Raw genomic sequence first — 12,291 nt, 5'->3', positions numbered from 1 at the left:
GCAAAACAAATACAATTTTGAGTTTACTCCCCATACTAAAAATACTCATACAGTACTCCAGGTTGGCAAAATTTATTCTGCATTTAGATTCAGAAAGTCAGACTTTCAGTGTGTATTACATTCCGCGGCCATTTCCACTTCTGCTGAAGATTTTCATTGTTCAGCTTCAAATCTCCTTGCAGGAAGACTCAGGGTCACAAAAGGAATGTGGATACAAATACTCACTTGGCTCAACTTGTTAAATCCACTTGCTCCGAAGGACTGAACATATAGCAGTGTACAGAAAGGAAGACTCTGGAAACTCATCCACAGCTTGTAAACTCGTCACTGTCCTTTATGTTTCGTGCACAAGGAAAGGTACAAATTTGATTCCCACAACAGTTTTCGCTTGTCATTTCTAGTCTGTAAGGTAAAATCTGGGTTGAAATTCCGAAGTCCAAAGAAGCCTTCTTAACCAAAACTTCAAAAGAGGGAAAATAACATCAGGTCTGATATCAAAGAAGAGTTTTGAGCCTGTAGAGATGAATTCAGAAGACAGAGCTTTCACCTGCCTCCCTGGGCCTTGACAGCAGCTCTTTTTAGTAAACAGTGCACCAGTTGCTGCCATCACTTGGCATCAGCCCTCCAGTAATTAGCAAAATGAGGTCAACAAACCACCAAATCCCAAGTCCTCCAAGTGTCAACAGCTTCCCTACTGCAGTGCCAGTGTGTCCCAAGCAGAATCGATCCACGCCAAAACATCCCAGGAAGAAGGAGTAGAGTAAAGTGGTTATGAAGTAATGTCCAGTATACCTAGGTGAAAGGAACAAAAACGAAGATGTATGATTGCACAAAAATTTAAACACATAAAGATTAGTGAATTTAACATAAGTGATGAGAAGATGCAGTGGACCCTCTGTGGCCTTTTAGCCTCCATTTTGTTTTCTTTTATGATATGGTCAGTGAGGTGAGAGGCTCAGGAAAAACCAAAGTTTATTATATTCATAGGTCCTAGAGACAGGAAGCACATGATGTTATACAGGGCTACCTGGCAAAGATACCTGGGGGGGTTGAAAGAAGCAAGGGGGAGGTTTTAGGTCACTATCTTCCTTGGGGTTTCTGTAGGAAAGGCAAGACTGGGCAGGGCAAATAGTTTAGAATTGGCTAGTTTGAATAACTTCAGTAGGCTCTAAGGTATAGGAGTGGTCCCTGGTTGCCTGGCACTTGGCCCTGAGAAGTTTAAGGCAGAAGAGTATTATTTACTGGTGTGTATAGGCCAGAAACAGAAGATATGTGTCTGAACTAGTTTGCATATCAAAGGCATGTTCCCTGTTGGGCCCTCTGCTATCTCCAAGAAATGACTAGCTTCAGTAAAGGCAGTCTCCTCATAGCCAGAAAGGTTTTTAAGATGTCAAATGTCGCAACGTAAACCAATTTAAAAAACTTTTTGACCAAGTCGCGGCGGTTCATGTCTATAATCCCAGCACTCTGGGAGGCTAAGGAAGGAGAAGCATTTGAGCCCAGGAGTTCCAGGCCGACCTGGGCAACACAGCAAGGCCCTGTCTCTACAAAAACCAAAAAACAACAACAACAACAAACCCAATAATAATTAGCCAGCTGTGGTAGACTATGCCTGTAGTTCCAGCTAATCAGAAGGCTGAGGTGGGAGGATCTTTGTGCCACTACACTCTAGCCTGGGCAACAGAAAAGACCCCATCTCTAAAAATATATATATATTTTTATAATATACCCTCTTCACCCTTATTTTACTCTCTTTTAAGAATCTCTAGTTTGTAGAGGGTCTCAATAGAATACTTGCTAAGATACGGAGATCCCTAAGAACAAATACAAACTTAAGAGTTGGACTGGACAAGGAGTCATCAAGCACATTTACACAACTGGCACCACGGTAGGAGGAGGAGTCTGGGCTCCCATCCTGCTCTGCAGAGGGTCTTTTCCTGAGACTCAGCTGGCTTCCTGCGTGTAGTTCTCTAAAGAAGCCCTGTCCTTATATGAACACTGGATCTTCATATACTCTTTCCTGTTGTTTTGTGGCAGCTAAAAGCAAGGACTTCTTCATAAGGCTCTGCCTTTATACACTGTGCTGACATAGCTGCAGTTACTCTAATTAATTACTCATTATAGCCATAGACTCTTTCAGTTAGCAAACTGTATAAGGCAATTCTGTGTCTTCAAGCAGAATTTACAGAAATGACCTTGATCCTTTACCTTTAAGATAAACTGATTTTCAGAGTGTGGAGCCCACACTTTTTATAATAAAACCTTTCTTCCTGAAATACTAAGGTAATTTGCACAAGATTTATCCCTATTGTTGGAATTTTGGGGCTAGATCATATGGCCCAAATTTTGTAGATGAGGGATAAACTGAGTGCTCAAAGGCACTTAGCTAGTTAGAGAAAGAGACAGTTAGCACTTACCTTCTGGGCTCAAGGCCAGAGTCCTCTCTATCATAAACATACTGCTTCTGTCAATGAATTATGCACAATGGTAGTCACAGTCCCTCTTCGGTGCTTAAAAATAGTCATACCAGCCGGGCGCGGTGGCTCAAGCCTGTAATCTCAGCACTTTGGGAGGCCGAGGCGGGTGGATCACGAGGTGAAGAGATCAAGACCATCCTGGTCAACATGGTGAAACCCCGTCTCTACCAAAAATACAAAAAAATTAGCTGGGCATGGTGGCACGTGCCTGTAGTCCCAGCTACTCAGGAGGCTGAGGCAGGAGAATTGCCTGAACCCAAGGGGCGGAGGTTGCGGTGAGCCGAGATCGCGCCATTGCACTCCAGCCTGGGTAACAAGAGCGAAACTCCGTCTCAAAAAAAAAAAAAAAAAAAAAAAAAATAGTCATACCAAAAAATAACAATGAGCTGAGCACAGTGGCATGTGCCTGTTGTCTCAGATACTCAGGAGGCTGAGGCAGGAGGACTGCTTCAGCCCAGGAGGGCCAGGCTGCAGTAAGCCGTGACTGCACCACTGCACCCCAGCCTGGGCAACAGAGTAAGATCCTGTCTCTTAAAAAAAAAAAAAAAGACAAGGAAAATGGCTCTACCTCCAACCAAGTACCAACTACACCATTTAAAGTCACGCTTACTTTATACAAGGTTTATTTTCTCGTAGGAAGGTCCTAGGACTGGCACACTCGATTCCATCTAGGGCGTGGCACTGGACCGAAGTGTGTTCCACATCGCTGTAGGCCTGACCGCCGAACTGTGGAATAACAACCAAGACCAAAATCAACTCACCAGAGCAACTGACACAAATACGTTTTTTTTTTTTTTTTTTAAATGAGTCTCCCTCTGTTGCCCAGGCTGGAGTGCAGTGGTGAGATCTCGGCTCACTGCAACCTCTGTCTCCCCAGTTCAAGGGATTCTCCTGCCTCAGCCTCTCAAGTAGCTGGGACTTCAGGCGCATACCACCTCGCCCAAATAATTTTTGTATTTTTGGTAGAGATGGGGTTTCACCATGTTGGCTAGGATGGTCTCGATTTCCTGACCTCGTGATCTGCCTGCCTCAGCCTCCCAAAGTGCTGGGATTACAGGCACGAGCCACCGTGCCTGGCCACAAACATATATCTTTATGTTCACTAATAAAAGCTGCCTCAGGACTACAATTATTCCAACAAGGTTGATGTACAGCTGTGCTCAAGGGCAAGGAATTTAGTGACATACTTCATGTGATTTTAGATAAGTCCATATTAAATGTACATTGTTTTAAATAAACTCCTGCTTTTCTCTTCATGACTGGCTTTTTCAATAATACAGTTAAAAAAAAAAAAAACAAAAACCCCAAACACTCTCAATGTCATTAAAGGCCACTTAGAAGAGATTCACACAATGCTTTACTTAGCTCATATTTACAGGAAAAAGAGCATATAACTGAGCATTTGGTAGTGGGTATTTAAAAAGTCACTGCTTATTAGAGGTCTCTTTTATATCTATTATAAATGAATAGAATTAGGAAAAAACTCAGGAGATTATCTGACTCAGGACTCTATTTAGGTCATAAATGTGTATTATCTGATATCTGTGGGACATCTGTAAGTTTAAATCCAGCCAAAAATTTCGGAACTGGACCTCTTACCCTCTTGCCATTGCTTGACTGAATTCTAGCCAAGAAATCACAGATACTCATTTTTTACTAGTACCTTATATTAGTGCTTATTACTATGTTCATCAGTGAGTTCCTCAAAGTGAAAGGATAGGAAATAAGAGTGCTTACAGGATAAACTCAATTTTTAATTAAAACGGGCAAAAGTGATTTCTATACAATATTAACTCAAACTTTTATCAATAATTATCAACAGAGTTAAAATTTCACTGTCTTAAATATTTCTCTATATATGTTTTCAGTAAGAGTTACCTTTTTAGTCTTATTACTGTCAGGTTTATTCCTCTGTGTCTGAATTTTTTTTTTTTTTTTTGAGACAGACTCTCGCTCTGTCGCTAGGCTAGAGCACAGTGCTGTGATCTTGGCTCACTGCGACCTTTGCCTCTTGGGTTCAAGTGATTCTCCTGCCTCAGCCTCCCAAGTAGCTGGGATTATAGGCACAGGCTACCACACTCAGCGAATTTTTTTTTTGTTTTTGTATTTTTAGTAGAGGCGGGGTTTCACCATGTTGGCCAGGATGGCCTCGATCTCCTGACCTGGTGATCCGCCTGCCTCAGCCTCCCAATGTGCTGGGATTACAGCGATGAGCCACTGTGCCCGGCCCCTGTGTCTGAGTTAGTACAAAAATTGCTTTCCCATCATCCTCTCAACACCTGACTGACTTCTGACTTGCATTATGAAGCACAATAGGATGGTGAGTCCATGGTGGGGAGAAGATACATAAGCTTCATTATTTTTCTTAGAGATTGATTAGGAATGTACACCCAGCTTTAGGGATGTTATTAATGGAACTTAACAGCTTTTTTTCCATTCCAAGAAGCCACTGTTAAACAACGGTTTCCTCTGGAATGCTTTAACGTCCTACAAAGACATACTGATAGACCCCATCTATCTCCTAAGGACATGGTGGAACCTGCTTGACTGGAGAAGAGAAATGTCACTGGCAAGAGAAGCTCTGCCCCAGATGCATGTGTAACAAAGATACTGCCCAATCCATCATCAGTGTTGGAAAGTGCATAGATTTTCTTTTGCTCTTTCAGGAAAGGTGCATGCCTTAAAGGGGAGCCAGGAGTGACATTTTAGTTTCAAAATCTGTCAATGGCCAAAGGAACCAAAGACAGGTTGGTCTTTGCACCTGGGTGGTTCTGGCACTGAGAGTGCTCCTTCATGAGGAAACCGAATGTCTTGTTCAGTCACTGACCTTGGCCATGCTGGAAATTTCCAGTAACAGTCTTTCTGACGAAATTCTTCAAAAAGCTTTGTACCTCTTATACTTTCATGTAACAGCATTTAGACATTACTATTTCTTTATGGAAGGGTTTGCTCTTTCAACCAAACAAAAACTCACCTTGAGACAACCATAACCAAGTTCCTGGGATGCAGTTGCATTTCCAACATGATCCACTGGGTCTTCACATTCTATAAATTCATCAGGTCTGTAATTCACCAGTAACATCATGATCATCATCATCATACGGTATTTGCAAATCGCTGTTTGCATGCACATAATCAAAATAGGCAAAAGACATTTCTTCACCAAATTTTCTAGGGTTCAGTTTCACTCTGCTGATCCCTTTCCAAGCCAATTAAACTGAAGCACAGCAGGTCAAATGGACAGCCACCCAAATGAACCTTTTGTTGGAGAAGGGAGGTGTTTCTGGTCCTATTTTTATAAGGATTGTACTTCTGACATGGTTTCATCTCTTAAGTAGGCAACCAGCCACAAAATTTTGGGGGCAAAATTTAATCCAAAGGATTCTCAGTCCTCTTTGCATTTCTCAAATGCCTTTTCTTGTTTGATCAAGAAGAGAGGTTAAAAAATGGCGTGGTTCTGCAACGGTACGGATATTGATAGCTTTAAAAAATGCCTTGTAGGCAAAGAAAAGTCATTTACTTCATTTATGCTTTATTCAGTACTGGCACTGATTCAACCAATACTCTTCTTGGACTAAAGGGCGCAGGGCAGAGAAAGCACAACCTCACGCCCTTCTTCCAGAGGCTATATGTTACTCCTTCCCAGTTCTCCTCTTTAGGGATGCCAAAGGCTCTGCCACTGACACGCAACAGTTTTCCCTGCATGGGTAGTGAACCTGGGTCACGATATTTGCCTCCCGCGGGGCAGGGTCTGAAAAAACGCAGCCTCCCCTCCGCCCCACGTTCCCCCAATACCTATATATCTCTGGCACACCCTCCACTTCCACCCGCCTAGACCACTTACAGGTATGAGCAGAGGATGACCGGAGACTGGGGGTCGCCATATTCCCAGCTCGCAGCACCCGCGGGGCCCTCCGGGTGGGCGGCGCCAGCGGATGTGAGCTCAGGCTCGGCGGTCGCATTTTGCGAGTGGCTCCGAGACACACAATGTAGGAGAAGTAAATTCCCCAGCAGCAAAGCTGCCTGGCCGCACAGAAGTAAGTAACTCACCGGGCAACCACCCAGCACCATTTTCCCGGGCCCTGGAGCGGAGACCCGGCCACGACCACAACAACCCCAGGCGGGCAGCACAGACCCAAGCACTGCGTGGTCAGGCCTTTCCGTATAGCCCGGCCTGCGTAGCCCCGCCAAACAGCCAATGGACGTGCAACTCGGCGCTCCGCCCACCTCCGCCAACCAACAGAAAAAGCCGAGCTGATGGGCGGGGCTGCACCGCCCTCCACTTCTGCTTCTCGATTTCTCCGCAGGGTTTCACGCTCCTCCTTCTTTTGCGCCGAATGCGTCCTCCAATTGGATCCGTTGACCCCCATGGTGGGCGTGCCCGGGAGCCGAAGGGGCGGGGCGGATATGACTGGCGGGCCGACTAGTGCGGGTGGCCGCGGCCGGTTTAGAAATCTATTCTTGCGTCGGGGACTGGATTTTTCCCTACGTCAGCGCAGCGAGGCGATGTCGGGGGCGAGCTCGGACCGAGGGCTGAGTTGCGTCAATGCCGCGCGCGTGCTCGTCCCCGGGCGCGTGCGCGCGCTTCCCGGCCGGCCTTGGGGCCCCGGCACGGTTGGAAAATGATGGAAGTGGCGGAGGCGGAGGCTACCGAGTGCTGAGAGGAACCTGCGGAATCGGCCGAGATGGGGTCTGGCGCCCGCTCACCCTCTGGGGCCCTCCGCGTCCGGTGGTTGCTGTTGCTTGGCCTGGTGGGCCCAGTCCTCGGTGGGGCGCGGCCAGGTGGGTGTCCATCCCCCCGGTCCGTTGGGACGGCTGCTTCCTCGGGACGGGGCGCTGGGAGTGAACCTGTGGTGCCTGGGAGCGGAGGGGCCCGACCTGGCGATCGGACCCGAGGTCGGGGGCCGCGGCCGCCCAGGTGTGTGCGGACCGGGGTCGCACCCTCGGCTCGGGGTCTGGCGCCCCAAGCCCTTCTTGGCCCGGGTCCGCTGCCCGGCGCCGCTTCCTCCGTGTCCTGCTTGGTGGAGCGGTTCCGGGCGTCCTCCTATCCCCCGCCGCCTCGCGCCGAGCCGGGTCCCCCAGACGCCCCGACGCCCGCGCTGGGGCGGGCGCTGACCTCGGCGGGCCAGAGCCCTGTAAGCTGGGCGCGCCCGCGGGCGTTCAGTCTCCAAACGCCTGCAGGGAGGGAGCTGGCTCCTGCTCCTGGAGTTAATGTCGCTTGGAAAGAGCCTGTGAGAGGGAACTTTTGCTGCAGGTTATAATTTGAGATTTTGAGTTAATGCTATCCTTGGGTCCACACAGCTAAATTTAGTGGTGGAATAAAGGTGGGGGGAGGTGGGGAACGCTCATTAATCTTGGGTCATTTTTGTAGTAAGAATACTTTATTTTGTAAACAACGTGCTGCATTTCGATAGCCAAACCGGTTTTTAAAAATCTGTGTTTTTATTCGGTTCAGTCTGTCTTAAATCCGGACAGATAATCCCTGCTCTGTTGGACTCACAGGATTATTGTAGGAATTCAATCATTTGTGTGAAGTCGTTTTTGAATTGTGAAACTGCCCTTGACTATGTAAGATATTTGTATTGGAGGTACCCAAACCTAGTGGAAGCAAATTGTCAGCACGCTGGCGTCTTTCTGGAAACAAGTTCTTTATTTATTTTGGATTTGTATGAGATAATTGTTTATATGGCTGTATTTTCTCTATCAGCGACAGAAGATGATGGAAATAGGAGCTTTTACTAAATCATTGAGAGTTATTCAAAGGTGATAATAGAAGACTTCATCACAGGACTGTTGACCTTCAGAAAACTAATTACTTTTTTTCCTTATCTTTGGCTGCTTCATTTGAAATGAAGTAAATTTGCCCCAGTGTGGAAATGTTGAACTCTGAAAATGTTTTGAATGGGAAGTTGCCAAATTTCTTCTGGTTAAAACTACTTTTCCGGTGGTATTCTAGATGGTTAACATTCACCAATGTTTAAGGTGGAGATGACTATACATCCGGAGTTTCATTAATCTCAGATTTTTTTGTGTGTGTTTGTAAATGTAAATAAGACTATTTTTAAATGTTAGTATAACTGTCAGTCATTACCGACCTGCATATGGATGAATGGAATATCCTGATGGTCTTTAAGTGTGGTTTTGGCCAGCTCCTTAACTTCGGCATGTGTATGCCTCTTCGAAATGTAGCCAACGTTTATGGAACTACTATAAACACCACGCAATTGCTTGTAGAGGGGCAGAAGGTGACCAAATATGCCAAGTGCATCAGAGAGATGTTGGGGAAGGATTTATAGAGAAAATGATATTTGAACTGGGCTACATTGGTGGTTTTTCAAGTAGAATAGTAGGAATATATTCTAAGCAGAAGAAAGTTTTTTCAAGAGTATGAGGGGCGCGTATGAACGAACATGACGTTAGAAAATGATGAAAATGTCAATGCGACTTCATGCAGACTATAAAAGGGAGGGACGGAGGATCAAACTAAGGTAGGTGGGTACCATTTGGGAAGTTTTCTATGCGGAGCTAAGGTGTTTGGACTTTACCCTGTAGGAAATTCTTTGGGCAGTGGAGGTTTTAAGTAGGGGTGTGACCTAATCTCATTTTCTGTTAAGAAAACCGGCAGCACGGTGGAGGATAGGATCTCAGAGGGAGAGACTGGAGATTGGGAGAGCCGTTAAGAGGCTTTTGTAATAGTGTGCGGTGAGTCAACTCTTGTTTCTCTCCGAGAATGTTCATGCAAAATCAGCTGACCAAATTTTTGCAGTACAAGATGTTTAAAATGTGCTGAAACATTTTCCAGGAATGAAGGAGGAATTGGAGGACTTATTAAGTACCACACACACATCAGTTGCATTAGGAGTTAAGTAGGTCTTATGGGATTTTTACTACCATTTACAACATTGCCTCAATGAGGAAATGCAGTATCATTTCTAAACAGCTGACTTTCAGTAATTTGTGTGTGTGTGTGTGTGTGTGTGTGTGTGTGTGTGTTTAAGCTGGTGCTGACAAAGGTAGCTTAGTGTCATTGTAAAAAATGACAAGGGGAATCAGGTATGAAACCTTTTCTGATTTTCTAAGGTTGTAATTATGATGAACAGATTTAGAAATTTTTTTAAACAAAGCCTGGCATTCTAAAGAAAATGACTTTGAAAGCTTACGCATGGTGAGTCACTGTAAAATGATTTGTGTAGTAAGAACTTAGGTCCATGCGCATCTCGTTTTTAGATGCCAGCAAAATATTTGAATTTGATATGTTGTGTTTGTGTTGATAGGAGAATGTAGCCTTTTACATTTAAGGATGATTTGGTTTTCAAACTTTTTTTTTTTTTTAGCAGTGGAGTCTCACTCTGTCACCTGGGCTGGAGTGCAGTGGTGTGATCTCAGCCCACTGCAACCTCCACCTCCTGGGTTTAAGCAATTCTGCCTCAGCCTCCTGAGTAGCTGGGAGTACAGGTGCATGCCGCCATGCCCAGCTAATTTTTTTATATTTTAGTAGAGATAGGGGTTCACTGTATTGCTCAGGCTGGTCTTGAACTCCTGAGCTCAGGCAGTCCACTTGCCTCGGCTTCCCAAAGTGCTAAGATTGCAAGCGTGAGCCACTGCGCCTAGCTTCAAACTTTTAAGTAAAAAAGAAAACATTGTAATTAAAATATGTACAAACCTAGTTACTGGTTTCCAAGTGTTTCAAAAAGCACTTGAAGCTTTAATTTAGCAAATTTATATTTGCTCTTTGTTAAAAAAATCCTGGTTTATTATATAATTTATTATGGAATCCCCCAAAAGATGGAAGCTCTAAGTAACTGGAAGCTTTTTTTTTGGGAATATCCGTAAGCTCAAACATATGACATAGCCTCATATTTCTCTTTGATACCTAATGTATACTGGAGGCTTGGAGTCATGCCATCCTTTTGAGTCAGCACTATGGGACTGCCTCATAAATGAATGCAATCCTTTTTGTATTTCAGATCCCTCACAGTCCTTTTTATGCCTTTTTTTTTTTTTTTTTTTGAAATGGAGTCCCACTCTGTTGCCCAGGCTGTAGTGCAGTGGCACCATCTTGGCTCACTGCAACCTCTGCCTCCCGGATTCAAGTGATTCTCCTGCCTCAGCCTCCCGAGTAGCTGGGATGACAGGCACGTGCCACCATGCCTGGCTAATTTTTTGTATTTTTAGAAGAGACGGGGTTTCACCGTGTTAGTAAGGCTGGTCTTGGTCTCCTGACCTCATGATCCACCCACTTCAGCCTCCCAAAGTGTTGGGATTACAGGCATGAGCCACTGCGCCTGGCCTCCCTCACAGTCTTTGAATGGGTCTAATGTGGACCCAGCTAAAGTTGAATGGCACAATGTTGTTTGGATATTGAGAGATTATTATAGTTTGTTTTCTATATCATGTTGTTGTTTTAATCAGATTGTCTTCCCAAAGTGATCATATGTGGACCCTGCTTGAGTCACATCTTCTTTTTTTCTTCAAGACATAGTCTTGCTTTGTTGCTCAGGCTGGAGTGCAGTGACTGGGCAATTCCTGGGCTGGGCAATCCTGGGACTGAAGGGATGCGTCACCATGCTGGCTTATTAAAAATTTTTTTCTGTATGTGGAGAGGCAGTCTCACTCTGTTGCCCAGGCTGGTCTCGAACTCCTGGGCTCAAGCATTCCTCCTGTGTCTGCCTCCCAGAGTGCTGGGATTACAGGTGTGAACCACCATGGCTGGCCTTAAATCACATCTTTTAAGAGTGAATTAGGGAACCTTAGAAATTAACTTGGTCAGTTCTTAAATATGCAGTTTTGTTTGTATTTCTTGATGTTTATGGTAACATAAATAATAGATTACTAAACCTTATTGGAAGAAAAGAAAATGATATCGTCCCCAGACATGTTATATGTCATAACTCATTCCCATACATGGGAAATGTCTCATTCTCTTTGATGAATTATTCTTTTAATGAGACTTTTCATGATTTAAGTAATTTTAGGATGATTTTAACACCTTCCCTCTAGTAGTGTAGAATTTTCACATGAGTAGAGCCCAGGAAAGCCTTTTCTGATCAGTGGTATTGAAAGGTTTAGAATCCTGTTGTGAATATACCTTGGGCCTAACCTCCCATCCCAGCTGCTTGAGAGAAGTTGGGAGAAGTGATTAAGCAGTCTGTGGTATAGCGATACAATGAAATACGATTTTGCTGTCAAAGTGGCAAATGTGTGGGCTATGTAGATTGTAGAAGTGGATATTAAAGATGCTAATCATAAAAAGTAAGGTTCACTTTAGGTTACATGTGATAATTACAACTATGAGAACTATGTATGTTTAGCTATAAAGGTCAGAAGAGGTTATTTATTCAACACATACTTTATTGAATATGCACTGTACCACAGCAGGAAATACATGATGAATAAGATACTGTCCTTGGTCTCAAATAACTTAAATTCTTTGCTGGAGGAACTTAAATTGTCTAGGGCATTAAATCTTAGAAATGGGTGGTGTTTTTCCCAAAGGAGCATTTAGAACATACAACAGAAGCCATTTCTTCTTAAATGTAAAGATGGGTAGATATTTAAGAAAAGTATAACACAGAAAAGTATGTGTAGGACATAGCAGTAGAAATTATAATTAAGTATGTTTGAAGGTAGTTATTAATATGTGGTATGTGTTTATCTGGGATTGACCTGGTGAATACTAGAATTAAAAATAAAAAAACAAACGCAGAAACCTCAATTAGATTTGCACCAACCTATTATATGGCTCAAAATAACAGTGCTTTGTAGATCTAATTTCTCTACAAGAAGTACTTTGGAAACAGAATTATCTTATTCA

The 12,291-nt window shown here is 44.1% G+C and overlaps 2 protein-coding genes across 3 annotated transcripts in view; one reads left to right on the top strand and one right to left on the bottom strand.

The window, feature by feature from the left end:
- Positions 1-56: 56 nt before the first annotated feature.
- On the bottom strand, positions 57-6,674 carry TM2D2 (TM2 domain containing 2). Its single transcript, XM_010348737.3, has 4 exons — positions 6,322-6,674; positions 5,452-5,539; positions 3,088-3,203; positions 57-792 (listed from the first exon to the last, which is right to left on the bottom strand). The coding sequence occupies exons 1-4, from the start codon at positions 6,546-6,548 to the stop codon at positions 579-581; spliced, it is 645 nt and encodes a 214-aa protein (XP_010347039.1). The 5' UTR covers positions 6,549-6,674; the 3' UTR covers positions 57-578.
- A 373-nt stretch (positions 6,675-7,047) lies between these two features.
- ADAM9 (ADAM metallopeptidase domain 9) overlaps positions 7,048-12,291 on the top strand; it is a 117,704-nt gene continuing 112,460 nt past the window's right edge. The window contains exon 1 of one of the 2 annotated variants that reach the window (XM_003938130.4): positions 7,048-7,259. In XM_003938130.4, the coding sequence (XP_003938179.2) occupies positions 7,163-7,259 (97 nt within the window). In that variant the 5' untranslated portion in view covers positions 7,048-7,162. The remainder of the gene's footprint in view (positions 7,260-12,291) is intronic. The other variant, XR_012513198.1, reaches the window with a different exon arrangement.

The sequence above is a fragment of the Saimiri boliviensis genome, chromosome 13 (genome assembly GCF_048565385.1).
Source record: "Saimiri boliviensis isolate mSaiBol1 chromosome 13, mSaiBol1.pri, whole genome shotgun sequence".
NCBI lineage: Eukaryota > Metazoa > Chordata > Mammalia > Primates > Cebidae > Saimiri > Saimiri boliviensis.
The sequence above is the reverse complement of the archived record's forward strand: the minus strand, read 5'-3'. Positions and strand labels throughout refer to the sequence as shown.